At 47.0% G+C, this 26,037-nt stretch overlaps 8 protein-coding genes and 1 non-coding gene across 9 annotated transcripts; 4 read left to right on the top strand and 5 right to left on the bottom strand.

Annotated features, from left to right (window-relative positions):
- Window positions 1-1,500: 1,500 nt before the first annotated feature.
- F4822DRAFT_427356 (MFS general substrate transporter) lies at window positions 1,501-3,508 on the top strand (the record flags this gene model as incomplete). Its single annotated transcript, XM_051460723.1, has 4 exons — window positions 1,501-2,026; window positions 2,105-2,368; window positions 2,436-2,835; window positions 2,893-3,508. The coding sequence occupies 4 exons, from the start codon at window positions 1,501-1,503 to the stop codon at window positions 3,506-3,508; spliced, it is 1,806 nt and encodes a 601-aa protein (XP_051317283.1).
- Window positions 3,509-4,019: 511 nt separating this feature from the next.
- Window positions 4,020-8,068, bottom strand: F4822DRAFT_187694 (acetyl-CoA synthetase-like protein). The gene is made up of 3 exons (XM_051453506.1): window positions 7,207-8,068; window positions 6,890-7,044; window positions 4,020-6,838 (listed from the first exon to the last, which is right to left on the bottom strand). The coding sequence occupies exons 1-3, from the start codon at window positions 7,727-7,729 to the stop codon at window positions 4,178-4,180; spliced, it is 3,339 nt and encodes a 1,112-aa protein (XP_051317282.1). The 5' UTR covers window positions 7,730-8,068; the 3' UTR covers window positions 4,020-4,177.
- Window positions 8,069-9,125: 1,057 nt separating this feature from the next.
- F4822DRAFT_396952 (ribosomal protein S14) lies at window positions 9,126-10,200 on the bottom strand. The gene is made up of 3 exons (XM_051457584.1): window positions 9,970-10,200; window positions 9,763-9,862; window positions 9,126-9,687 (listed from the first exon to the last, which is right to left on the bottom strand). The coding sequence occupies exons 1-3, from the start codon at window positions 10,029-10,031 to the stop codon at window positions 9,679-9,681; spliced, it is 171 nt and encodes a 56-aa protein (XP_051317281.1). The 5' UTR covers window positions 10,032-10,200; the 3' UTR covers window positions 9,126-9,678.
- A 422-nt stretch (window positions 10,201-10,622) lies between these two features.
- On the top strand, window positions 10,623-11,792 carry F4822DRAFT_427353 (disulfide isomerase; the record flags this gene model as incomplete). The annotated part of the gene is made up of 2 exons (XM_051460722.1): window positions 10,623-11,133; window positions 11,188-11,792. 2 exons carry the CDS (start codon window positions 10,623-10,625, stop codon window positions 11,790-11,792), a joined length of 1,116 nt encoding a protein of 371 aa, XP_051317280.1.
- A 263-nt stretch (window positions 11,793-12,055) lies between these two features.
- F4822DRAFT_427352 (heat shock factor binding protein 1-domain-containing protein) lies at window positions 12,056-12,464 on the bottom strand (the record flags this gene model as incomplete). The annotated part of the gene is made up of 2 exons (XM_051460721.1): window positions 12,056-12,340; window positions 12,420-12,464. The coding sequence occupies 2 exons, from the start codon at window positions 12,462-12,464 to the stop codon at window positions 12,056-12,058; spliced, it is 330 nt and encodes a 109-aa protein (XP_051317279.1).
- A 207-nt stretch (window positions 12,465-12,671) lies between these two features.
- Window positions 12,672-14,120, top strand: F4822DRAFT_427351 (uncharacterized protein; the record flags this gene model as incomplete). The annotated part of the gene is made up of 2 exons (XM_051460720.1): window positions 12,672-12,713; window positions 12,762-14,120. 2 exons carry the CDS (start codon window positions 12,672-12,674, stop codon window positions 14,118-14,120), a joined length of 1,401 nt encoding a protein of 466 aa, XP_051317278.1.
- A 241-nt stretch (window positions 14,121-14,361) lies between these two features.
- Window positions 14,362-15,315, bottom strand: F4822DRAFT_427350 (uncharacterized protein; the record flags this gene model as incomplete). Its single annotated transcript, XM_051460719.1, has 3 exons — window positions 14,362-14,685; window positions 14,747-14,985; window positions 15,045-15,315. The coding sequence occupies 3 exons, from the start codon at window positions 15,313-15,315 to the stop codon at window positions 14,362-14,364; spliced, it is 834 nt and encodes a 277-aa protein (XP_051317277.1).
- Window positions 15,316-15,600: 285 nt separating this feature from the next.
- F4822DRAFT_396946 (uncharacterized protein) lies at window positions 15,601-18,954 on the top strand. Its single transcript, XM_051457583.1, has one exon. It carries the CDS (start codon window positions 15,734-15,736, stop codon window positions 18,284-18,286), a length of 2,553 nt encoding a protein of 850 aa, XP_051317276.1. The 5' UTR covers window positions 15,601-15,733; the 3' UTR covers window positions 18,287-18,954.
- A 2,294-nt stretch (window positions 18,955-21,248) lies between these two features.
- F4822DRAFT_t48 lies at window positions 21,249-21,344 on the bottom strand. Its single transcript has one exon. It is a non-coding gene; the product is annotated as a tRNA-Ala (tRNA).
- Window positions 21,345-26,037: the final 4,693 nt, after the last annotated feature.

Genomic DNA, 26,037 nt, shown 5'->3' with positions numbered 1-26,037 from the left:
CGGGATCTTAGAGTTGAAATGAGTGGCTTGTCTTCAACGGAGAATCTAACCGGCTCAACTCGTCAGGGTCCAATATTGAGTATATGAGGTCATAGCCGTTTTGTGGCTACGGTACCCAAGGTATATATCTCCCCTTGTCACATCAACCGATGTCGCTATCGAAGGGGTAAAAAACGAGAGGTATTTTAAACCGCCAAGAACTCTCAGATACTCGTAGGGCATCGAAAGAATCCAAGTTAGCCGTGGGATTAACTTAGGATACCCAGAGGAGGAAACATCCGTCATCCTATTATCAGGGGCCCACACGAGAGAATTGGCGCAGCACTTGTTGATTATGCCCGTTTTATAACCGTTATCGATAAGATTTTATACTATGCCCGGTTTATTTCCAACAATTCGTCACTTTTATTTTTAAATATTTAATCAATTCTGCGCCAAGCATTCCAAAAAGGTAAACGTCGCCGATGAAGTTTATAGTTCAACGTTGATAGGAAATATAGAAGGTGCTTAATTCCCATATTATACCTAGGTAGTAACATCTGCAGTGTTACACTTTCCGAATAATCATTAAGATTTATTCGGCATTCATTTCAAATTGAAGTTGCAACAGACAGGAACAAATTGTAACCTTAAATCGCGAATTAGATTTTGCTAATTGATCTACTGGTTCCCGTCCGGTTGGGCTCTTACCTAATTGGGTAAGCCCGGTACTGAATTTTCTGATTCTATGGGTCTATTACTTTAAACCTTAAGCGGTAAAAGTGGAACCTTAAAAAGGTACGGGTTGAAAATTCCAGTTCAACGTGATTCAACTCTTACGACACACCACTTCATCTCCTTTTTTACGTCTCCTCATTGTGACGAGTTTCCCAGGGGATATCCAGCTGTTTATACTGTTCATCCTGTAGATCATGACTTAGATATTGTTTGTTTATTGCTTTCAATTGACTTCAACATGTCTTCAAAGCTAATAAACGGCAACGGCCCGGCCGTGGATTTCGAGACCCGTAAGGCCCCGATGTTACGGTCCCGGCCCTGTGGAGCCTCGCAACACCGAGATACGCCGAGTCATCTCCTTCGCTCTAACTTATCTACTCGACTCGCGCCGCGAGGAAGAAAACCATGCAAATTTAGGCCCTGTCTGGTTTCCAAATTTGCCATTGCCAATAAATCTGACGAGCCTATCCGGCTTCACACAACAATGGGTATTTACTCGAATAGGAAACCATGTGGTTCCGCCATCGGCTTCTATCCAGTACCTTCTCGATTTCTCAAACTTGGACTATCTCGTGTTAGCCAATGGGACCCATTACCAAACTATCATGTTTACCGAAGGCAAAATATGCTAGAGCCTCAAGGGTCATGTCGTTCTCTTATATAAAGGATGGAACCCGCCCCCTTTCGCGCTTTTGCTCGAGGTTCCATTCCAACCATCGTGTATCTCCTTCGAGAGACGTTCCCTTTTATCATTCCTCGAGGGTATAAGAATAATATTAAAAAATGGATCCCTACGAATTACCCACCGTGGAAAAGCCTGCTTCCGCTGTTCAGTCCAACCATACCAGGAGCAATAGCAACGGCAATGGCCAAGTCAAATACGGACCAATCGTCCCCGGTTCGCTGGCCCGTCATCCTACGAACCCCTTAGCCCGAAATTCGACGAAGGAAACTATTCGAGATCCGAACCTAGACGTGAACCTGCCATACCGAACACTATCCAACGACGCAAACCTTTCCGAATATACTACAGAGACAATAACGGGACAAATACCCGGACCTGTAGAACCAGATGGCGAACACCGGTATAAGCTTGTCACCTTCCTTCCGAATGACCCTGAGAACCCCAAGAATTGGTCCAAGCTATATAAGTGGTATTGTACTATGGTGGTTGCCGCTACCTGCTTCGTCGTGGCCTTCTCATCTAGTGTCGTCACGGCCGATATCATTGGTGTAGCCGACGAATTCGGCGTCAGCGAAGAGGTTGCGCTACTAAGTATCACACTTTTCGTGGTAGGGTTTGGAGTTGGTAAGTAATATTTTTTAAAGAAAATAATCACAATAAATAAATAAAAATACCAATGATAAGAGACTAATTATTGAATAGGTCCCATGGCATTCGCTCCCCTATCCGAAATCTATGGTAGACGTATCATTTACGGTACGACTCTATTAGTCGCTGTCGTCTTCATTATTCCTGGCGCCGTTGCGAAGAATATCGGTACTTTACTAGTGGCTCGAGCTATCGACGGCATTGCTTTTTCAGCCCCTATGACACTGGTCGGCGGTACTTTAGCTGATCTCTGGAAATCCGAGGAAAGAGGTATACCCATGGCCGCCTTTAGCGCAGCGCCATTTATAGGGCCCGCGGGTATGTATAAACTCCCCTATAGCCACTAACATACCCACGTATAGCTAACTTGTTTCTTCAAAAACAGTTGGTCCATTGGTCGGTGGTTTCTTGTCTGATGCCGCTGGTTGGAGATGGTTGTATTGGATTCATCTAATTCTCGCTTTCATCGTTTGGGTTTTGATCACATTCACTGTGCCCGAAACGTATGCTCCAACCATTTTGGCAAGGAAAGCCAAGAAGATGCGCGAAGAGACCGGTAACAACGACTTCGTCACGGAAGAGGACATCGACAAGAGACCCTTCGCTGACAGGATACGCATCTTCTTGGTTCGACCTTTCCAACTTCTCTTCGGCGAATTGATTGTCTTTTTGATCAGTCTGTACATGTCTGTCCTATACGGATTGCTATACATGTTCTTCGTCGCTTTCCCGATCGTTTTCCAACAAGGCAAAGGATATTCCGCTGGAATCACTGGCCTTATGTTGTAAGTGGAACCTGCATTTCATTATTCCTATCGATCGACTGCTAACTCATATACAAGCATTCCCCTAGCCGTGGGTGTCATAGTGTCGGCTTTCTGCGCTCCCTTCGTCAACGATCACTATCGAAAACTCATTTCGAAGCACAACGGTCTACCCCCACCAGAGTTACGACTTATCCCTATGATGTGCTCCTGCTGGTTCATTCCACTTGGCTTATTTATCTTCGCTTGGACTTCATACCCACGTCTAATTTGGGTGGGACCCGCTCTCGGTGGCTTCCCTGTTGGCTTTGGTTTCATTTTCTTGTACAACAGTGCCAACAACTACCTTGTCGACGCATACCAGCACCAAGCTGCCTCAGCTCTGGCGGCTAAGACTTGTATCCGATCATTCTGGGGTGCAGCCGTTGTGCTTTTCACCAATCAAATGTACGCTCGTTTGGGCTACGAGTGGGCTAGTACACTTCTGGCCTTCATCAGTCTAGCTTGCTGCGGTATTCCATTCCTGTTCTGGGCCTATGGAGAACGTATTCGACAGAGGAGCAAATACGCTTACTCCGGCGAAGATGACGAGAAGATCGCAAATGCTAGTGAAGGTATCGGACCTGTTGTCAGGGAAGATGACTCCGAAGACCAGGATCTGAGACGTGCGAGGAGTTATGTTAGTAATCCTTGAACGATGCTTCGCTTTTCTGGATAAATCGATCGTACGACATAGCCTTAGGGAGATGCAAAATCTCGTAATTAAGGCTAGTCGAGGAAATTGGCGTGGTTGGAGAGGGGTAATGTATCACGCTGATAGTGACAACGCCTTGTGCTCATCACGCAAAAGAGCAGGATAATCCGATTTTACAATATAAGTCGGATGTATAGAAGAAGATGGGAGTCTGGTGATTCGAGCATAGAGGCGTTGTCGGTGTTTTATGAGATATACGGATAGAAGGTGGCATGGCGTCGTGCATTTGTCTTGGTAGAGGGTGGTTTTTCTTTCTTTACCGAGATACCTTAGACGCATTGCATTGGGTTGGTTGTTTGGATTAGATTGTTGGAAACGCTTTATATGGCGTTATATAATAAAGTAATATAAATGAAATGATAATATATATTAAGCTTGAAGATTGCTTCTTTTGAAAAGTGAATTGTGATGATTTGATGATAGTGCCCCTAGAAGGGCCAGGAACTTCAAATTTTGAGCGCGCAAGAATTGGATTGTGATCTATAGGAGGTAACTACGTATATATGACATATGAGAGGTAAACCATGCTCTACCTATAGCTAAATGAAGTAGACAACGTCTACTCTTTATTCAAAGACCCTCTCCGTCATTCCATGCGATCCCCTCACCTTATAACCCCCATCGATCAACCCAAAGCTTTACCCACTCCGTGTTAACCGGCTTGAGTGCACGCGCTGATGGACTCGCGTTCAAGATGTTGTCTACACGCCATGTATAATCATCTTCTCCAACCCTGCTGCTGGCCTTCCCTTGTCTGCTCTCTCCGTTAACAACAACCCCATCTTCGTCGTCATCCTCGTCTTCGTCTTCATCCACACTATCTTCCTCATCACTATCCACGCTACCACTCTTCGGAACAAGCGACCTATAAAAATCAAGCAGCTTAACAGCGGGATTCTCATCCACAGATGTCTTCCTCGCGGTTCGACTACTCGTTTCCAGCAAATCGATCCAATCTTCAAACATTGTGACATTAGTCGCAATACCCTTCTCCCGCAGCGCGGGGAGTAAGTCTGAGAAATCGACAGGTGTCGGGTTGACTAGGTTATACACCTTAGCGCCCTTAACTTTTCCATTCCCATCCCCATAGCCATTCTCGCCATTTTCTGCGCTCTCCCCATTATCGGCAGCAACATCAGGGTCATTAACAACATCATCAACAACCTCCAGCACAATACGACTTAACTCATCAACGGGCACCCACTCAACCCGACTACTAGTCCCCAAAGTCTGCGGCAGCACACCAAGAAACTTCGCACTACGCACAAGCGACGGGAACCACTCCCACGTATTCCAAACACCCCCCAACGCCACAGGTCCCGCAACCTGTCCCACGCGCAACACAGCCGCGCGTCGGGCCGTCGCGCGTACATACGCATCGAGTAATCTCTCACCCACATATTTACTCCTAGCATACCCCTGCCTCAGCACCAGGCTCTCCGGACTAGGTAGTACGTCTTCAGGTACATCGCGCGCGGCGCCCATGGCTGCTGATATGCTAGACACGAAAAACAACGCCGGCTCGCGTTTTCCGTCTCGGGAGAGTTGGAGGAGGTTAACTAACCCGGCAATTGACGGTTCAAAGGATTTTAACGGGAGTAGGAAATTCACGGGCCACGCGTTGTGGATTATAGCACTTGTTTCGGTGAGGAGGTTTGTGTAGGTTTGTTTATCGAGGCCGAGTTTGGGCGCGCTGAAATCGGGTACTGTGAGGAATGTTACGCGGTCCTCGTCGATTGGGGGTAGGCTCCGGGATTGGAAGGCGCTGATTTGTTTGATGGCTGCGTCGGGGGCGCGGTTTAGGCAGAATATGCGGCCGATGTGGTAGGCTGGGAGGGCTTGGAGGGCGGCGAGGATGTATGTGCCTAGGGAGCCGGTGGTGCCTGTTAGGATTATGGATTGAGGTTGTGGTTCGGTTTCCAGCTCGGGGGTTTCTGAATCCTCGATCTCGTCTTGGGTGGCGGAAGGTTGTTGTTGGACAAGCGGGATATATTTCTCCAGCATATCCGCCACACCTCCATCATCGGCCTCGCCCCCATTCCCCCCATTTAGTAGGTACGCCGAGATTGCAGCGGACAGTGTCCGAGCCGTAGTCGCACAATACAACAGGCTAATCCCAATACCCTGCAGCACATTCTCTTCAACTCCGAAATCCCTCAGCGCAGCTTTAAGCCTAGACACCGTAATCGTGACACCATTTGAATCCAAGCCGCGAGCAAAAACATCAGTATCGGGCCCGACCTCCGGCGCATCAAGCGCCTGCTGGAATAACTGCGTAAGCACAGGCGTCAAGCCATCCGCGACGAGCGAAGTAATAGGATCAAGGTCATTAACCAAGATCCCGCTCTCGACGCGCTCATACAACGCATCGATCTCCTCTTCATACGCTTGGAGCGTAAGCTGGCGTTGAATAGATCCCTTACCCGTGCGCAAGAACGGTTTTCCCGGCGGAGTGAAAAGGACTAGTTCGCGGGGTATTTGGCCGAATTTTGGGCTTGTTTGGTTCGCTTCTTGGATTTTTGGCCAGAGTTTGTCAAGAGCGGCGTGTGCATCCTCGGGGGTCGCGGGGATGAGGTGTTCATGTAGTTCAACGAGCATGCACAATCGGAAACGATGCGAACCCCCAACAATTACACCCCGAACATCTGGGTGCGAAGTCACGACGGCTTCAAAGTCAGAAGGATCCATTTTGTATCCATTCGCCATAGCGACCCAATTATCCGTGCGCCCACGGAAGCGCCACCAACCAGGTTGTCCTGGAACCGGTGCAAATAGATCTTTGGTATGATAATCCCCCACCAGATCCGGATACGACCGCCAAAACGCGTACAGACGCTCGATTTCAGGGGTCCGCGGAAATACGAGTTCGAACAATCCAGGGAAGACTTCATCCATGCGCTGCCCCACATCAACGAAGCGCAGCGCGTCCCAATTTGAACTATCAGATGAGTAGTCCAAGTGGTACAACGCGGCTTCGGTACTCCCGATTAACCCGTAGAGATGCGGTGTTATTGCCGCGACGCGTGACCCTAGGATGGGGTTCATGGGTCCGCCGACGTAGCCGATGTGCTTGAGGCGTTGGAGAACTTCGACGCCTGGTGGGTAGTCAAGCATGTTCTCGATTGGCACAGCGGGACTAATCATGCTGTTTGCGCCGGTTTTGTTGATGACGGCGGTGATATTTGCTGGGATGGGAGGAGCATCCGGATGCAGCAAGATGGCGGTCATGGGGGAGTGCAGGCTGACCATTGTGATGTACATTGCACCGGCCTTAATACATCAGATTTTTGGTCCGAATCATTTGATAGTGTAGTGACTTACATGAGATTGTGCCCCGATAACGAGGACATCGTGATTTGCGAGCGTGCTGCATGTTGGCCTCTCAGTGTGGATTCCTTTAGGAAGAACACCCTCTTCTAGAGGCGAGTAGAGGTTTTCAAGGTGGGCATGTGTCCACCAAATTGGCTTTGGATGACCTGATCATACGTGTTAGAATACTTATTTTTCTGTCATTCCGTTGAATTTTTAGGCTTGTTCGGCCCAATTCTTAGGTCTAACATCGTGGAAATTACAGAAAGCTGATTCGGGACAAAGAACCGAACAGAATTTAAGGGGGATAAGAATAAGCCCAAACTAACCTGAAGTTCCTGAAGTATGTAGACCCATATATCGTTTATCCTTAACCTCGTCGTAAGTCTTGTCAAAGGGATAATCCGGAACGGGTTCAGCCGATAGAATATCCTCAAGGGACAATCCCGGTCTAGCCGCTACGGCCGAACTAGTCTCCCCGATGAGCTCAGCAAGCGTTCCCTCAGACTCGGGTCCGTAGAACAGATGCTTGGATCCGACAGAGTCGAAGAGTCGGAGATTAGCCGACACTCGATTGCTCATAGATGGAAACACTACCACCTTGCTAGTCTTCATCGCGGCTATAGCGAAGATGATATACCGAGCGTCGCTCTGCGACATCCAGATGAAGGTTTCCTCATCCGAGGCAAGGTTCTCGGTGAGAAACCATGCTACTCGATTGACGGCATTGTCGAGGGTGGCAAAGGTGACATCGATAGGATCACGCTCAGGATGAGCTATCCTGAGCACAGGCCGTTTCTCGTTGATCCTTCTCTTCACCACAATAGGAATCAACTCGTGAAAGCCAGCCATGGTTCACAGAATGAGTGTATACCCGAGTATGTAGGTGAAAAGTGTCGATGTAAAATGAGAGGTATAGTCCCGTAAGAGTGTACACAAAGGTATAACACACACAAAGGACCAAGTGGAGCGGGTAGGTTGTGTGATGTCTGTGTGTTGGTAAGGGATAAGGTAGAAAAAGTAGCTACCAACAACCGACTGTGCCTCTTCGCTGTCTATACCATTCCTCTGTTGGAAGGGCATAGTTCCAAATTTATCTTTCTTCAAGGATACTAACAAAAGTTCCATCTTTTTTTTTGTGTAAGTCGAAACTCGGAAGTATCCTTTGTTGAATCACGATTGCCGCATCTTTTCTTGATGTCCGTTGTCACATCCATCAGAATCATAGTACCGAAGTACCATAGAAACTTCCCAATTTAGGGGTCCCATTAATTCCCTCCTGCTGCGAACTAGGGTCCTTCACATGCATGCCATGGCCTTATTCAGGTACGCCACTAACTTCGAAGCCTACCCGGGTAGATACCGAGCGGTGTTTGTCGAATATACGGATGGCGCGATACGTACGATGTTGTACAAGGTGTAGTACATTGCATATACATAGGCGTATGTCGAAACGACGCCTTTGTACATGGTATACTTATGTACATAGCGTTGTACGTGTAATATCTTGCGTTCCGGGTATGGGATATTCCTAATACACATAATACATCCAAGTATACATTACGCACTGTAACCAAACGAATATTTGCACCCTACATGTAGACACGGTAGGATTACTTAGATAGTAAATGCCGGAAGGAAGGCTTCGGACTTACTGGTCCAGCATTTTGTACTTGGCTGGAACACGGGCGGTCCGGACAAAGCAAAACAAGGCTTTTCTTACTAAGTAACCCGAGTAATCGCGATCAGATAAGCCCGTCTTCGCTATAGAAAATGTTAGCGCTTTGTATTGCTTTTCCCTTTCGGCTCTCACCTAAAATCCCTCTCCGAAGGATGAGAGACAAAAACGATGATGCACCCACGTTTCGATTGCGGGTAATAAAATATTGCGAAGCTTATGAAGTTACCATACGAATCCACAATGCAGGTCTTGGGTCTTCTGTCTTGTACGCCTTCGCCCAATGAGGCTACAATTTTCGGTTCGGTTCTTCGACTCGGCATTATCTCGAGTGGAAATTTTGGACCTTTGGGTATGCATTTGCGTGCTTTTGAGGACATATTTCCACCCTGAACGTAATATTAATTAGTAGTGAAGACAACGTGGAAGGGGTGTTGAAGGGGGGAGAATCCACAATGTCGTCCGCATCAGGGGTGGATATGTAAGTCATTCACGTCTTCGCAGACGTGACGTTTCATTGACCAGTTATTCCCGTTTTATTCCCGCATTTCATGGCCGGGTTTATGCCCAATTTTAATATGCAATTTTATATCCAGCCTTATTTCCACCAGGCAGGTTCCGGATTATATAGTTGTCAATGGGAATATTAGGTATTTGATGGACGAAGACGGAATTTCTCGCATGATTTTGGTGATGCGTAACTATTACTCATTTTCAACATTCCTTTCATGGAATCATTGACACCCTACCTGTTTGTAAAAGGAACGGAGGGTCCATCCGGATGTATATCGAGGGTCCCGCGGGTAGTATTCACATTCTTTCTTTTGCATTAGGGTATGGGTCTGGGTATGGATACGATAGGATACGATGCAAGAAGGAAGAACGAATATCATCGATTTTTTGTTCGTAAGCATTGCGGTGGTGGTCTAGTTGTCTAGCCGGAATTGAGGAGCCATCTTGCTCATTTCCTCCTTCTCTGTCCACGCAAGCCTATGCCGATGCCTCAAGGCAAATGCGAAACCCATGTTCCTGATGTAAAACCCAACTCCATTTCCGCAATCGCGTCGATGATGCCTGGCGAGAGATATCGTGATAGGAAAATTGACAATCCGAAATTAAGCATTTATCGGTGCTATAGGTAGAAATATGTTAGTCCCTCCCTCATCTATGTATATGTTCGAAGGTATCGTCGCCGGGGAATTCGTACCTTGACAAAGCCAATGTCGGAGGACTTCTCACGGAAGCATTGACGGCAGATGTTGAGGCCGTACTTGCGGATCAGACCAGCCTTGTGAGTGCAGACTCGGCTATAAAAATGATATTATGTTAGCCGTCATTCCCATCATTATCCCTTTACTTCCATCCTTCTCTTCGTATTTCATGAATTAATTCCCAGAGTATTAAATCGACATACCAAGAGCGAGAGCCCTTGCCGTAAGTTCGCGGGCGCGAGTTCCAGACGGATTCGTGAGACATATTGTCGGATGTGTTGTTGCGATATGAATTATCACGAACGAAAACGGTCGGTGGATTTGCGGTGGTGTTGGAAAGTCTTGACTGCTGAGCTGGAAAGTTTCGCGAAATCGAAAATTTGGAGAGGATTAATCGAGTAAGAGTGCAAAATTGTTGTGTGGTCCGCTTCAGGGTTGCAAGGGTACGTACTCTTGTTTCACTCTAAACCCCGAAGAATTAGCGTTTAGCGTTCCTGACCTAATCGAAAGCTTTGACCACTTATCTTATGTAAGTCTCAAGCAAGCCACATTCCTTATCGATAGGAAGATACTTGTTTTAACCAGGTTCCCGCACCGAAAGCTATGACGGATGCCATCCTATTGATTGCAAAGTGGCATCTTCTTGCCTTTGTATGTATTTCAAAGCAAAATTGATTACATTTTACCACCAACCTACCTAAGTTACGGCAAATCCTCCCCTTTTCCACCTCTGCCGTATCAATATAGACACCTTTTTCTCTAGTATTGAATTATATACCAATTTCTCTTCATTGCGACAATCTGTTGTGGCGTAAATTCATCCCTTTATCTCTAATCCTGAGACAAACCAGTAAAAATGGTTCTCCTAAAGAGCTTCGTGCTCGCCGGTCTTGCTGCCACCGTCGCAGCCAAGTCCGCCGTCCTTGACCTCATCCCTTCTAACTTCGACAAAGTCGTCCTTAAATCCGGCAAGCCTACTCTTGTCGAATTCTTTGCCCCTTGGTGCGGTCACTGCAAGAACCTAGCTCCCGTGTACGAAGAGCTAGCTCAAGTTTTCGCCACCTCTAAGGACGTTCAGATTGCCAAGGTAGATGCCGACGCCGAGAAGTCTCTAGGAAAGAAATTTGGTGTTCAAGGATTCCCTACATTGAAGTGGTTCGACGGAAAGAGCGACAAGCCCATCGACTACAATGGCGGCCGAGATCTAGAAAGCTTGACTAAGTTCGTTACGGAGCACAGTGGTGTCAAGGCCAAGAGAAAGTTGGAGATGCCTAGCCAAGTCAACATGTTGACGGACACTACTTTCAAGGAGACCGTTGGAGGCGACAAGAATGTTTTGGTTGCATTCACCGCTCCTTGGTGTGGCCGTAAGTATCAATTGATCGCCAATTCAAATTACCAAATACGCTAACTTGTAACAGACTGCAAGGCTTTGGCTCCTACCTGGGAAACGCTAGCCGAAGACTTCATCAACGAACCCAATGTTGTTATCGCCAAGGTCGACGCTGAGGCCGACAACAGCAAGAAGACCGCCAGCGAGCAAGGTGTTACTTCTTACCCGACGATCAAGTTCTTCCCCAAGGGCTCAAGCGAAGCTGAAGCTTACAATGGCGGCCGAAGCGAGAAGGACCTCATCGATTTCCTCAACGAGAAGGCCGGCACCCACCGTGTCCCCGGTGGTGGTCTCGATGCCACTGGTGGCACCATTGACATCCTAAACCACATTGCCCTCAAGTACGCTGCTGGCACTGAGAAGCTAGCTGACCTCGCGGCTGAGGCTAAGAAGGCAGCCGCTGGTTTGGCTGAGGATGCGCAGTACAAGTACGCGCAATACTACATCCGCGTATTCGACAAGCTATCGCAGAACGAGGGCTACGTTGCTAAGGAATCGGCCCGTCTCGACGGCATCATCAAGAAAGGTGGTCTAGCTCCCGCCAAGCTAGACGAGCTCCAAAGCAAGACCAACATCCTCAAGCAATTCATCCAGCAAGCCGCGGAGAAAGTCACTGGTAAGGAAGAGCTATAGAATAACTCATAACACAAAGCAAAAAGAGAGGAATAGTGAGAATATGCCTAACAGGCATTTTCATAACGAGTAACGAAAGAAGATTAATCTAAATGGCGCATTCGCAATGTAGACCTTGGGTGCCGGTTTTTCCTGTGCCAATAAAAGAATTTCCGTAACTTCATTTTCTTAAACCCCATAACGCCGCGCAATGCTGTGATGTGAAAATCAACCCGAGTGCCCCTCCATGCAATGCCTAGTGTTCCCTTTCCATCGCGTAATGATTATTGTCCTTTTGACGGCGAGCTAGGTTTGTCCTCTTGGGCTCGGAGGGAGGCTTCGAGATCGTCGAGGCGGCGCGCCATTTCGTCCACTAGATTTATCGTAATAGCGTCAATATTGGTTCTAAAATACCAGAGTGCAATTGCGCCGGAGTTTAGAAACAACGACGGGAAGTAGAAATAAAAGTAGAACGTACTCTTGGCGAAGATCTCGCTGGAAACGCCGTCGAACTTGGTTGATAGCGACTCTAGTAAGTCCTCGACGACCACGGCCAGCTCGTCGGAGCTCTAGATTAAACGGCGTTAGCTTTGCGCGCCGATCGCATCGTGAAATGCGGCCGTTTGCGGCGTGTGTTTAGGTACTTACGTTGTCGGCGTCCTTACTAGGCTCCTCGGCTTTCTTGGGAGGCATTGTGAAAGATAGGTTGACGGCGTTTGTGAATGTATTCTGGGAAGTGCTCAAAGAATGCGCCGTTGAGAGTGGGAGTGAATCGTGAATCGGGTTGGTGTGAATGGAGCTGGAGAACTGCGCGGCGTGTTTGACTTCCAAGGTTAACTTCAAGTGGATCACGCATGCTGGAAGATAAGAGCGGCGTTAGGCCATTATCGATAAGGAAACATGCATGGTCCAGCCGATAGTATAGGGTGGAACCAGCTGGCTGTCAGCTGGTAGAGAATGGGTCTAGTAGGGTGTCTAAGCCCATAGTAGAATCCCCCATCTCATCATCTTAATCATCGTTGCCATAAAACAGAGGAAAAGGATTCCGAGTTCGACTACTTTGGACCCAATAGATACGGCTGGCAAAAACCCAGGGATTTGTTTGGTTCGAGCGCCGCCACAGTGACCTCTGTGTTTCCGAAGTTGAGCTTTAATGGTCTAAAAACCTACAACGTTCCGGGGACCATTAATGGCGTATTCACCAATGCACTGCCAGACACAGGCTCTTCCATCAACGCTATCTCAGAGAATTTCGTTACGAAACTCAATCTAAAGGTCGAACCCACTAACAATCAATCAGTGCCCACATTAGGAAAACGTAAAGCTTTAGTAGTTGGTCGAACTGTCGGCCTTTTTAGTTTCGAAGGCGAGAGAGACACATACCGCCTTGATCTCCACGTGCTTCGGGATAGTGTGTGTGACTTGCTATTAGGGAGGGAGTTCGTGAGCCAGAGAGAGTTATTCACCAAGTTTCGTCGTTGCGTCGCCGAACGAGACCGTGTCTGCGCCCTCAGAGGAACCAGTCTTTTCCTGCTACAAGAATCTCCAGGGGACCACCTCCGCTGCGCCGTGAATGGTTATGAAGCCTCAGCAATCCCAGATAGTGGATCGGAACTCATGCTCATATCCAGAGATTTTGCACAGCGTAATAAATTCAAAGTCCACGACGAGCCGGAATGCAGAAGGGATGTTACGCTCATCGATGGTTCTATCATCCGCACAGATGGAATGGTCCTGGACGCCCAATTAGAGTTCGATATACCACCAACATGGCAGGAATTAGATTACCATCGTTTTCTCGCGCACACAAACGACATTTTGTCCCACATCAACCAGCAAGAAAATGTGTCAACAAAGTCAATATTTCTATGCGACCTTCATGTCATTAATGACTTACCATGCGATATCCTTCTCAGTAACGAGTTTACTTACCAAGCCCAAGTATTCTCGAGATTTAGGAGTCTCTTCTGCTCCCGGCCAACCAGCAGCATCTCGGGTAGTGGCAGAAACCCAAATCATAACCTTCTGTTTATGAGACTGAAACGACAATGGCAACAACGTGAAAGGGAAAACACGATAAGTGAGCTATTCATGTTATATGACCAACATCTGGGTGCGCTGACATCAATCGCTTCTTCCCAAGGAGGCCCGTCGTGGAGTGAGATATGGCGGACTGAAGAAAAGCGTAGAAACGACGGAACATTGCGAATCTCATGCCTGCCAGAGCCCCAAAGGTCCATTGAACAGAGGAGCGAACATGATAAACGGGCTCAGTGGGACAGAGACAATCCAAGACCCCAACTCATCCTTCCTATTCGACAACAGCCTCCCCAACAACCTAGGCGCTAGTCCAAACGTCGAGGACAGCAACAAGTAGTGTCTACCTATCCCTTCTTTTTTTCTGTTTTTCTACTCATAATACCCGAATTTCTTAGAAAATTTTCTCTTTATTACTTGGCACGAAACCTTTAGATTCAAGGGGGAGAAGAGCAAGGGCCAACGAGCTAAAGTCATATAATACTTATGGAGACATAGGTCATTGGAATTTGATTTTGGGGCATTTTATAATCTTATATAGGTACCTAAGCATCTAAGTAGGTAAACTACATGTACAACCAAATGGGCTTGAACTCGATGCAGGCGACGACACGAAAACAACCAATACAGCGGTATAAGCAGCTGTTGATGCAAATATTTCTGCCCTTCTTGCATTTGTCAAAACTCCGACGCTAACCGCGAAAAGAGCTGTGAACATAGCGATTATTCCCAACTGGGTATTCCTATCATCTAGAAGAAGTAACATGACAATAGCTCCGAGTAGTAGGAGTGCGGCAACGATTACGCTTATTGTCGCAGCTACCCAGACCACATGGCTTTCTTTGATACATTCAGTATGCTCTGTAACACTCGTAGTCTAAGGTTTGTTTTGTCTGTTAGAATATTCTATGTGAGGAAATTTTATGTTAGGAGAATACCTTGAACATCCAATGATCTTGTAAAAAAAGTGAGAGGGGATCTTTATCCGCCTGCCGTCTCACTGCGACGAGTTCTTGATGGTTGCATTCATCAAGCCTTTTCTCGGCGAAACCAGCCAGCATGGGCTGCCTGTCTCCACCAAATATACGTTCGAAGAACTCATCGCGTGCGACATCTAAAGCCCGTTTCTTGGGCTTTTCAAGCATGGCTATTTGGTTTTGACGTAATAGTGTTTCGTCTATACATTTTGCTTTAGTGCTTGATACAACTCGCACTAGAATATACTTCGTATCTCACGATATTCCTTCAGTGTCTCCTTGATCTCTTCAAGAAGAGCCATTTGTCTATAACAGTCAACATCCCCAGCATTGAACTGTTCCTCGAAGGCCTCCCAGGTTCGGATGGATCGTAATGTCTCATTTTCTTGACTCTGCGCGGCTTTCTTATCTTCTATATCTAGTTTCGCTTCGAGGTATGCGAGCTTGGCCTCAAGGTGGAGGAGGTTTCGTGCACTGAGCCGGTCGAATTTGCGGAAGATAAACGCCTCATAGTCCGCTTGGACAGCCATCTTACTGGCCAACCCACGAAACCCGGTTCCATCATTTATTCTATTTCCAATTTTCATTTTACTTGTTTTATGTGAGCTCTATTATTATAATTTCAATTAAACTGAATGAATCGACTAAGACGAGTCTAGAATTGAGTTCCGGAGGAGTGGGTCTTAGATACGCTAGCGGGGTTGGATCGATATGAATGAGCCAATGGAAATCGTAGGCTAGCTCCAGTCATCCATGATTAGATAATCATATCCAGCACATCCGTAGCAATAGCTAAGCTCGCTAGAAACTCAACACTTACATCTATTCTGCATTGACTTATACGAAAGAACGAATTTCCAAAACACATTATTAGAGTATCACTCATAGAGAAGTCTTTCAGAGACTATGTCAATGATCCAATAAACATGATGGAAATAATACATTGCTATGCCTCAGCCGCAAGATAACGCTCGTGCCATCTTCCTGATCCTCTTAATATTCTGGCTCGCCACAAGCCCAGATTCGGGACCAGGACTTATCGCAGGCCCGACCCTGATCAAGAATCGCCTCGCCCGCCAGCGACATGCCCTCGGCGTACTAAATAGTACGCAATGGGGTGACTTTGCACCACGTCTTGTCGATGACCCGCCCGAACCCGAAACTCCCGAAGGCTCCGAACCCGACGCAGAGACAGAGGCGAAATACAAATATTTGAATTTGACGGGCTTTCGAGAAGAGGACCATTATGCTTGGGAAGACCTCCAGCGATTTAGGGACCGATGCGACGAGTGGAGCGCGAACGCCGTAGGCATCCCCGAGACCGCGCAACCGGTATGGCAGAATGCGACAGGAGTTGTACGAGGATGGTGGCAGAAAGCGAATACGTCTACGCCCAGATATCATTCGAGTTATAACCTGAGCGCGATTAGCCCCAATGTCCAATGGGCCGGTTCGAATTCCGACTGGAGCAGAAATGCTACAGGTGCAGAGGGAAAGATGATGTTGCGCGTTGAGGATGACGAGAATGCCGAGACGGAACCAGAGGAGATAGACAAGATAGTGCTAGACAAAGCGGAGCTCAAGGCTCGGGAAGTCTCTGCGACTGCTACTATTGATGACGTCGAAGGTACTGGGAGTAGCTGGGAAATGCGACTCCACGGTGTCCATTGGCCTCGTCAAGGAGCGATGCTATTAACGACAACGAGCGAGAAATTCCAGGGAATATTCGGATTACCTCATCTTACCACCCGGGCAGAATTCTTCGAATCCAGTCAAGCGTTATTAAATAGAACCCTAGACAAGGCTCTCGACAGAAAGGAGCAGCACACCTTCACCGATCAAATCGACCCCTGGACGTCTAATCTAGACGCACCAGGTGAAGCCTGGAACCCGACCCCGCATTGTGAATATGTTTTTTATATCCAGATCCACCCATTAGACCAAGATTTATTAGGAGTGCAGCCTAGCCTTACGGGTCCGGAAAATGTCGCAAAGGCTATTCAAGATATCGAGGATGAGCTTCGCTTTCCTCAAGGCACGGGTCACCGGAAGATACCGCAACTTCAAATGTCCGCCGTGGTATTCTCTCCTGATTGCGGTTTCTTCCTCGAAACAAAGGGACCCCCAGCATTCACACATGCAGAGGGACTCCATTTAGTTGGAGTGAAGCAGGAAATATTCCTTCATAACGTTAGCACGTTTATCTTAGGTCTCGCATTAATTGTATTTGGACAACTCCAATTATTAAAAATACAGATGAGGGAAACTTCTACGCCTTCGACACTAGGCCGTGTTAGTTTCTATACAGGATGCATGATGTTACTCGCCGATGGCATGCTTTTCACCGGTGCAGCCGCGTGGAGTTTCTCGGCATCGACAACACTGTTACCCTCACTAGCCGTAACATGTGTTTCTTTCTTATCAATGACTGTTGGGACATTCTTCTTAGCTGAAATTCACAAGGTCCAAGAACCTGAATGGAGGCGGCAAGAGCGAGAAAGAGAACGGCAGAACACCCCTGCGACCACGACTAACACAACAAATCCTCTCAATCGTCGTCCATCTCCCACAACTACCACTACTACTCCCCGTCCAGCAGCTTCTCCCCCAATAATTATTCCATCAGACCAAGACATCGACGCCGAAATTGCTGAAGCGACAACTAACAACAATGCGACACTTCCCGCCCCAGTAACCGCGAATACCGCCACGCCGACCGCACAGAATCTTCGAACACAGCTTAGCAACATATTCGGTCGTCTCTTACTAATCGGCATCTGTATCCTATTCCTCAGTCTCGCGGCTGCGAGTTGGCGCCCCAACATCCGCGCCGCGTACTTCAACATTCTACTCTTCGCATACCTATCCCTCTGGGTACCCCAGATTTATCGTAATGTATACCGTAACTGCCGGCGCGCGCTCTCATGGCGCTTCGTTATCGGGCAGTCGATACTACGGCTTCTTCCTGTAGCCTATTTCTACATCGTGCCGGGTAACTTCGCCTTCGCGGAACCGGATCGCGTGGCATTCCTCGTGATTGCAGGCTGGCTCTGGTTACAGATCTGGATCCTAGCCGCGCAATCGGTGCTCGGACCCAGATTCGGTGTACCCAAAGGCTGGATGCCAGAAGCTTGGGAGTATCACCCCGTACTACGCGAAGATAACGTCGAGGCCGGTGGACTACCAATTGGATTAGTATCTACACCAACAAGTCCCACATCCCTAGAGCGCGTAAGGACAGGCGACGAGGCTAGGGATAAGAAGAAATCGAATACGAATACACATGTTATCGATTGCGCGATATGTAGAGAAGTCCTAGAAGTCCCGGTCGTCAAAGCAGGAGCTGAGGATCCGACGGCTGGGGGTGTGGCGGGGGTTCTTGCTAGACGTGCGTATATGGTTACGCCCTGTCGACATATTTTTCATAGCGCGTGTCTGGAGGGTTGGATGAGGTTTAGGTTGCAGTGTCCGATTTGTAGGGAGGAGTTGCCGCCGTTGTAGGGGCGTAGGTGGGGATGGTGAGAGTGGATAGTCGAAGGTGTAGAATAAGGGGTGAGAGCTATCGTGGATATAGGTGTGTGTGAATAAGTACCAACGATTGAACATTCGAAGATACATTATGCTGTCCCCTTGCTTGATACTCATATCCTTAATTTATACCTTGCGGAGACGGTTAAGTACGAGAGCGAGGAGTATATGATAGCATGTGCATACACCAACGACGCAAAGAGTACGGGACGGTAGCGAAATCTACGGCATTCCCCAGCAGTTATGAGCGAGTTATCCCTCAAATAAGTAGGAATAGAAAAAAAAGGGAGTCAAAAAGTAAAAAATGAATTGGCCGCCTGGGGAATCGAACCGCAGACTCTAGTAGGTACACGCTGTTATGAAAGCAAAGAAATCAAGATCGCTATACCACCAGACCATACCATCCGGCCTTTCTACTAATTGTTGGAAATACTGGAGTCGTTCTAGTATGTGTTTGCGGTAGGTCCTTGGCTTGTGCTTTCCGGGCTTGTAAAGGTTTGGTGCAAAAACCACGTAGGATAGATGTTTATGCACACACATATATCGATGGCATGAATAATACTACAGGCAACAGCAATATGAGATACTTTTCAGCGGCAACAGGCAATACAATATGTAGCTTATGGTCGTCTTCACGATTCAATAATAGTGAAAAAAAAAAGGCAGAAAAATAAAATAGAAATAGAATAAAAATAAAAATGAATTAAATTGGCCATCTAGAGAATCGAACCCCAGACCCTAACGACATGCCATATATATAGTAGAAATCACTTGCCGCCCCCTGAACTCCAGAAACGCTAGGAAATCATACCGTTAGGCTATACCGCCAGACCGTACCAACACGGCCTTTGCTCTAATTGTTGGAAAACTATTGGATTATTCTAGTATATATGTGTTTGCGTTAGGTCCTTCCTTGATTTGTGCTTTGTAAGTGTTTGGTACGAGGATCACATGAGATAAGATATACGCGTGTATTAACGGGGCATGAGTATTGAGAAGTGTTGACAAGACCTACGGGGATTTTTAGCAGCAATAAGGCATTAAACAGGTAGGCCAGAACAGTCAGCCATGAACCAATCGATCCAGCCCCGATAGGGGCGTCAAGGACAAAAAATAAAATAAAATGAAAAATGAAAAAGTGAATTGGCCATCTAGGGAATCGAACCCCAGAACCCTAGTATATATACCGCACCCCCGAGAAAGCAAACGCTATACCACCAGGCCATACCAACATAGCCTTTCTATTGATTGTTGGAAATACTAGAGTTATTTAGTATATACGCGTTTGCGTAGGGGTGCTTGGTTTTACCACGCAGGAAGGCGCGCGTGACGGGGATGGCTCTACTCAGTACATAAGATCCCCGCGTGGGGTCCGACGACTATGCCGGCGAATTAGAAAGAAAAAGTGGAAAGCGAAGCTGCGCGTCCTAGGAGTTCCGCCGTAAGTCTTCGCAGTACCTGCGGATACAATAAAGAGTGAATAATACCCTCGTCACTTTAGGAATAAGGGGCATAACCCCGTCCCATCTAAACACCACGACGAAACCATTGCCGGCGGTAATTCCAAGTTCATCTCAAATAATATTCTGAGTTTATTAAATTATAATCATTATACACAATTTATATCACTGGAACGCAGGAAGATGGCGCATGATTGCTTAGTCCTATGGCGGGTAAAAAAAGGAAAAGGGGTGAAAAAATTGTTGGCCACCTAGGGAATCGAACCCCAGGGCCTGGCGACGCTTGTAATAATACTCATAAACGCTATGTAAAGATACTAGTAGAGAGGGAGGTTTTTAGGTAAAGAGGACGCTCAAATAAAGATACCACTTCGCCAGGCCGTTCCAACGCGGCCTTTTTTGGTGAATCATTAGGACCTCTAAGGCTATGTGGATTTATATCTTATCGTGTCCTTCATTCTCTGCCAGCCGAAGATGTACCTAATTAAGAGTCGGTCGAAGTATGGGATGGGATAAGGCTTCAAAGTCGGCGCGGTAGGGCCTCGGCGAACTCTATGGTCGAATGGGGGAGCCTTAGCCTGCGCATCGCCTCCGGTTCCAAATAGGGGCTTTCAGCTATCGGTCCCATGGTTTGGGCAATGCTCAGGGGGGCTAATGATAATGTTGTCTTCATTGGGACCGGCCGGGACGAGCAATACGTCAATGAAGCCAGCCACCGGCCCATGGTTGATGGCGTAGAAGTGGGCAATGCGGGCTTCACAGATACGTACGATACTTAAGATGATACTGTCGAAAGTTTCCTATTGAAAGCCAATTGGAGCATGGAGCATAGGGATGTTCGTTTGGAACGGGTTGTTTTGAGCAACTGGTGAAGATGGCATGAGTGACTTCAGAGGCGACTTGGATACCTAGTACAAGCAAGGCTTTCCTAACTGTTGTTGCCTTCCTAGCTCCTTCTCGAATAGAACGACGGCAAATAGTCTAGCATACCTACGTAACTAACGCCTTACCAAGATGTCATGAAATTGACTTGTCGCATCATCGAGTCCTTACGTGTATCTACGGCGCACCTATTCTATTCCGACACCGAATCCCTAGCAAACCCCTTCTCCTATTCCAAGCCTTGCTTAACTCCCAGTACTTTTAAAACCACTAGGGTCGGAGATGTTATCAATCAATTGATACATCAAATGGATGCGGCATAATCGCTGTGATTGCATGCTCCGTTGGCCATTAACATGCTACAAAATCGTTGAACTCGCCTCCCTAAACTCGTTAGAATAGAACAATAACACCCCATGAACCAAGTAGGTACTACAATCACGCCATCAATTCGACGATGCGATTCTATTTCCGTACCGATAAAAAGTCCTCCCAACACCAAGTAAAGCGAACCTGGAAACCGCGCCACTTTCCCCGTACGCCCTCCCTACACACTAAACAAAAAAGATCAAAAATAAAATTAGCAAAAATATTGGACGAGCAGGGAGTCGAACCCTGGGCTTCTCGCAATTATGAATCATCACAAAGAATGGTGCAAAGCGAGCACTCTACCACTGAGTTACACGCCCCTACGTTGCTCCGTTTCGCCGCCGCCAACCGAAGTATCGGCGCTGTGGGGCTGTGATTGTCTACCACCATGCTACGGCGGCGGCGACGGCTGATGAAAAAAACTGATTTATTTCAATATATAACCTGTTTGCAATTTTTAGTCACCACATAGGAAAAAGCGATACGGTCGTAATTGATCCGAAGTCCAACAAAGCCCAATCTTTCAATTTTGTATTTATGGTCCTCCCTTAAACAACGCTAGCTGAATACCCAACAAGCGAAGTTCGCCCTAGACTTGCGTCTGTCCCATTCTATCCTCCGCGATTGTCCTCCAGTGATTTTATTTTTAAATCCATCTCATCCCGGTTTCCCGTCTTCCCTGCGATGCATTACGCCCTTGCTTTCTCGACCCAAACTCGCAACTCGGTTTCCCCCCCAAACCCAAAAGTCCCTCCCTCGAATGGTCAGTTAACCGAACCTATATCCTCGGAACGTGTAGCCGCTGTGGATTAGTGGTTAGGTAGGTAGCTGTAGTAAGTTGTAACGATACACAGAGATTTTAATTTGGAGCTGCTGGGTTTTGTTTTTGGTTAGTTTCCTGGGCGATGCGCCGCTGAAAGAGAAAAAAAATGTTCCGAATGCTATGTTAGATTGAAATATGCGACGTGGGCGTCGTGTGACCTCGCAAATAGTACCCTCCTCCCCTTCGCTTGCAACAAGCGCGCGCTTTGTTAGGTGGTTAGGCTGGGTTAGTAGCACTGAGAGCTAAGCCGCAATACGACCTGGGGTCGCCTGTAAGGTGAGTTATAGATTTAGACCAATATTCCTCCTCAATGTATGTTTTAGATATGGGGGCTAAATGTGAGTCTCTCTTTGATTGATTGTTAGAAGATTTGTTAGAGATTTAGCTGCTGAACCGTTTGAGGTAGGTTAGTTGATTGAGTTGATAGAGCTGTGCTTTGATTTGAGTTAGAGCAGCTGTTGAATCGTTAGAGGAAGAAGATTAATTATTCGCGCTGATTGTATTTAGTTTGAGTTGCGGTTGAACCGTTAAAGTAGGTTAGTTTTAGGTGGTTAGTGATGGATGATTAGTCTTTGAGCCGCGATGTGATAATTGATGTGAGTTGCTTCTGTTAGTATCTTGAAGGATCTTCTTTCTCAAGCCTATAATGCACGTAAGTTCAGTGACATTTGATGTACGGGTGTGGCGCAATCCTACCTCGGGGCTATCGGCATGCTGCTGCATCTTAGATCCAGACTCTATAATCCCCCACAAATAGGATGCTGCTGAGATGCTGCAGAGGCGAGGCAAAGCTGTGTTGCTGTGTAGACTTAGCAAATTAGAGGGGTTCGACCATACATCTCGACCGTGATGATTGTTTGGCTTGTAAGATCTTGCGATAGTTGCAGTCTCGCATCTGGTATAGTAAATTAGTACGGGGTTGGGGTCGTACAGAAAAAGAAAAACCAATGCGCATACCAATAACAAGAAAGTTTTGAAGCCACCACCTGCAACTCGGAGTAACTCAACGGACTTGACTCGCCATCAAATGATGCCTTGGCCAAAGCCTCGGCTGATGCTTCGGCTGTTGCCTCGATCTTGACTTGTGCATGAGAAGGAATGAAGAACCAACTTGGTGGTAGCGATCCAAAAAACCTTTATACCATTGTGAGTGGGAGAAGATATCCCGAGTATTCAACAACTATAGTCCTTGAACTTCGTTAACGTCATCGGCCAACTCATCGCCCCGCCAGCTCGGGGTTGCCCGACATATTCTTAGAAAAGAGCCTCCCCGGTTTCCTATTCCGAACCCCGCAAAGATCTTCTCCGACCAGCTGCCGAGAACGAGAGCCTCAACAAGTTCAGCCTCAATTATCGTCATGAATACCTATGTATGTGGACGGGGCAATTACAGGCCGACTTCATGCTGGCTATAGTCCAGTCGTGGTCATCGTTCTATGGGCGTACCCCTGTCCGGAATGGAGCGGAGCTCGCTTGCCTAAGTGCCAATCGGCTTGATTGAGCAACCCATCACAAACTCGGGGTCTCAACCGCGGCTCAGATTGTGACTTACTGGTAACGCGTCCGCTTTCTGACTAGAGCGTACCCGAATTTGGACGGAGGAACATTTACCTTGGGAACAATTCAAGGTAGCCGTGTCCCTATTGTAACGACAGCGGCGTTTCCGTAGTAAGCAGCCTTGCCAGAACCACCTGAAGTCCAAGTTGAAACGCTATACATCCACACATTCATCGGATCTTGTGGACTAATCGTGTCATGAAACCGCACGTGGTTGTTACATGGAGCCAGCTTATGACATCTAAGAGGCTCCCCATAACATCACCCGTTACCTCTTCACATGGCAGAACTCGATACCTAGACCAACGCGGAGTGCCATGTGTTACGCAGGGAAGATATTTTAAGATGTCGCCCATTGTTTGGGACTCTAATCGAAATCGTTGAGCACTAGAACGCGTCAGGGTCATGTTTCCGATTTGCGCAAACAAGTGTCAGAAGCACTCCAAAAATCTCTCCAGATCTCCATTCGTGGAGTGATCAGGGCTTCAATCCTCGACGGAAGAGATGGAACACTATGAAGATGCGACTCGCAAACTTCTGGATTCAGTTTCCAAGGCGTTGTGGCGTGTTCTTGGCATCATTTCTCTTTGATTAAGTGGCTGGCTGCCTGTCTAGTACGTCAATAGTATTACTGTAGTTGACAAACTAGATGCGCGAGATCTTCGCATTAGGATTAAGTTGCAAACATAGGGGGCATCGGGAAGCTAATTGCCGTTACCTCCTACAGTCTTAAGGTATCATTCTCATCGTCGCGATTAACAATCATATGATTTCCAAGCTTCTAGAGATGGAGAAGAATGAAGAAAGATGCTGGATCTCTGGAGTGTACCCGGGTAAGCTTATTACGCACGTCACGGTTCATGGAATACATTTTTAGAAACTGAGATTTAGGATTAAGGTTGCGGATACTGTGCTGGGATAAATCGAGTTAACCCTATTTAGAAAGTGCACAACGGCTTCTCTTAATCTCATTGGCTATTTTCAAATAAATAGAAGAGGTGACGCCATACCTGTCAGAGCTAGCTTACTTCATGAAGTACCCAAGTACCGGTCTACACAACACGTATGGAATTACAATGAGACATCAAGACGACTTTCATTTCATCGGAGATATTCTTAGAAGTCAATGATATGTAAGAAATTGTGTAATGTAAACAACTTACCAACTATTGAGACGCTGTGGCGAATTAATCAAATGATAGTTTCCGGTAATGTTTCTTGTTCGCTCAAACGGAGGACAGTACCCGGAGAGAGACCGCTAAGTCCAGTGTAGGTCTAAGGTGATGCAAAAATTCAGGCTATTCTCCGAGCAAGTGGTGGTGATCCAACAATGCCTTCGGCAGAAGGAACAGGAGGAACATCAGCTGCCACTAATCAAACATCATCTTACAGTAAACATAATGATACCTAATTGTACGATTCGTTTGTATGTAAGCATTTTTGAAGCATTCTAGAACTTGAGATTCAATCTGACGCGCGTAGCGATCGGAAGCATGTAAGAGCATGTAGCCGGACAGGACATCATTACTGCCGGAGTGCAGGTTACACAGTTTCATACAATTGTTGGTGTCTTGAGTCGGTAAGGGTTGCTTTTTCATGTAGAAGAGGACTGATCGGTGTTCGTCACCGAATCAAGTAAGAAGAGGAGCGGGACCCGGGAAAAAGGATTCGAAGGCATTGTATAGAAGGAAGTATGCATACTCCTCAACAGACCTGTAGAGGAGGGTTGAATTACTTCTTTGTGCATAGCGATAGGACATATGGTGGGGGATAGACTGTGGGGGGAAAGGGGTGAAGTATTATATTTTTCTGTGGTATAGTCAATCCAATAGAGGACTGACAGAATGCTTTAATATGATTCGCGAAAGACACCTGACGCTAACAAAAACACGAAGCGAAGAGTGTGTCCGAATGTCGATGGACTGCCCGTTTTTGAATGGTTAGGCTTTGCAGAGTCGTAGAGGTGGCCAAGCGACCAAACTCGACGGGGAGCCAATCATTCAACGACAACGATCACCAACGTTGCAGTCTGTCTAATGCGGGATGTGTCTTTAGGATTCTGGTTGGTCATTTCGCGTTTTTTGCCTCTCCCTCTTCGGATTTTCTACCTGGCTAGACGGCCTTTTTAACATTTTGATCTTCCCCTTATTCTAAATGCTCATATACAAAATGGGTTAAGCTAGATCGCGCGAGAAGGGCAGGTCAGCTACGAAAAAGAGCCGAATCATGTTGCAGTAGGATCTTGAAAGGCACATCTTTCATTTCGACCACCGATCCGTGAAAAGGGATAACACCGAGCAGCCTTAGACAAGAACCTTGTTACCTGCCCTATTGGATGGTCAATCGCGCAAACATCTCGGTGGTAATGCAGATCACTACAGCACTTAACTCCATAAACATAAACATGTAGCATGGCGTTCTAAAAGCTCGGTCTGTCTTTGAAGACAGCTGGCCACTTGCAATGCAAGATGCAAAAATTGAGAAAAGCCACCACTTCTGTTCATAGAATTGAGGCTTTTCCTAATGCTTGTTATTCGCTGAAAGAACAATATGGATAATAAAAGAACGGATACCTCGTAACCCGGTAGAGCTGGGCAACTTACACGTCTTTTACTTAAGGGCGCAGTTAGTGA

Source organism: Hypoxylon trugodes (genome assembly GCF_022578975.1).
Source record: "Hypoxylon trugodes strain CBS 135444 unplaced genomic scaffold F4822scaffold_3, whole genome shotgun sequence".
NCBI classification, from domain to species: domain Eukaryota; kingdom Fungi; phylum Ascomycota; class Sordariomycetes; order Xylariales; family Hypoxylaceae; genus Hypoxylon; species Hypoxylon trugodes.
This window is presented reverse-complemented; position numbering and strand designations above follow the sequence as displayed.

Excerpts from the sequence above, each read along its gene's own strand:
- F4822DRAFT_187694 (XM_051453506.1), bottom strand. The coding sequence starts at position 7,729 with ATGGCTGGCTTTCACGAGTTGATTCCTATTGTGGTGAAGAGAAGGATC. Across the intron at positions 7,045-7,206 it reads ACATACTTCAGGAACTTCAG|GTCATCCAAAGCCAATTTGG; the intron begins GTTAGTTTGGGC and ends ACGTATGATCAG. Across the intron at positions 6,839-6,889 it reads TTATCGGGGCACAATCTCAT|GCCGGTGCAATGTACATCAC; the intron begins GTAAGTCACTAC and ends TGATGTATTAAG.
- F4822DRAFT_396952 (XM_051457584.1), bottom strand. The coding sequence starts at position 10,031 with ATGTCTCACGAATCCGTCTGGAACTCGCGCCCGCGAACTTACGGCAAG. Across the intron at positions 9,863-9,969 it reads GGCAAGGGCTCTCGCTCTTG|CCGAGTCTGCACTCACAAGG; the intron begins GTATGTCGATTT and ends TCATTTTTATAG.
- F4822DRAFT_396946 (XM_051457583.1), top strand. The coding sequence starts at position 15,734 with ATGCCTCAGCCGCAAGATAACGCTCGTGCCATCTTCCTGATCCTCTTA.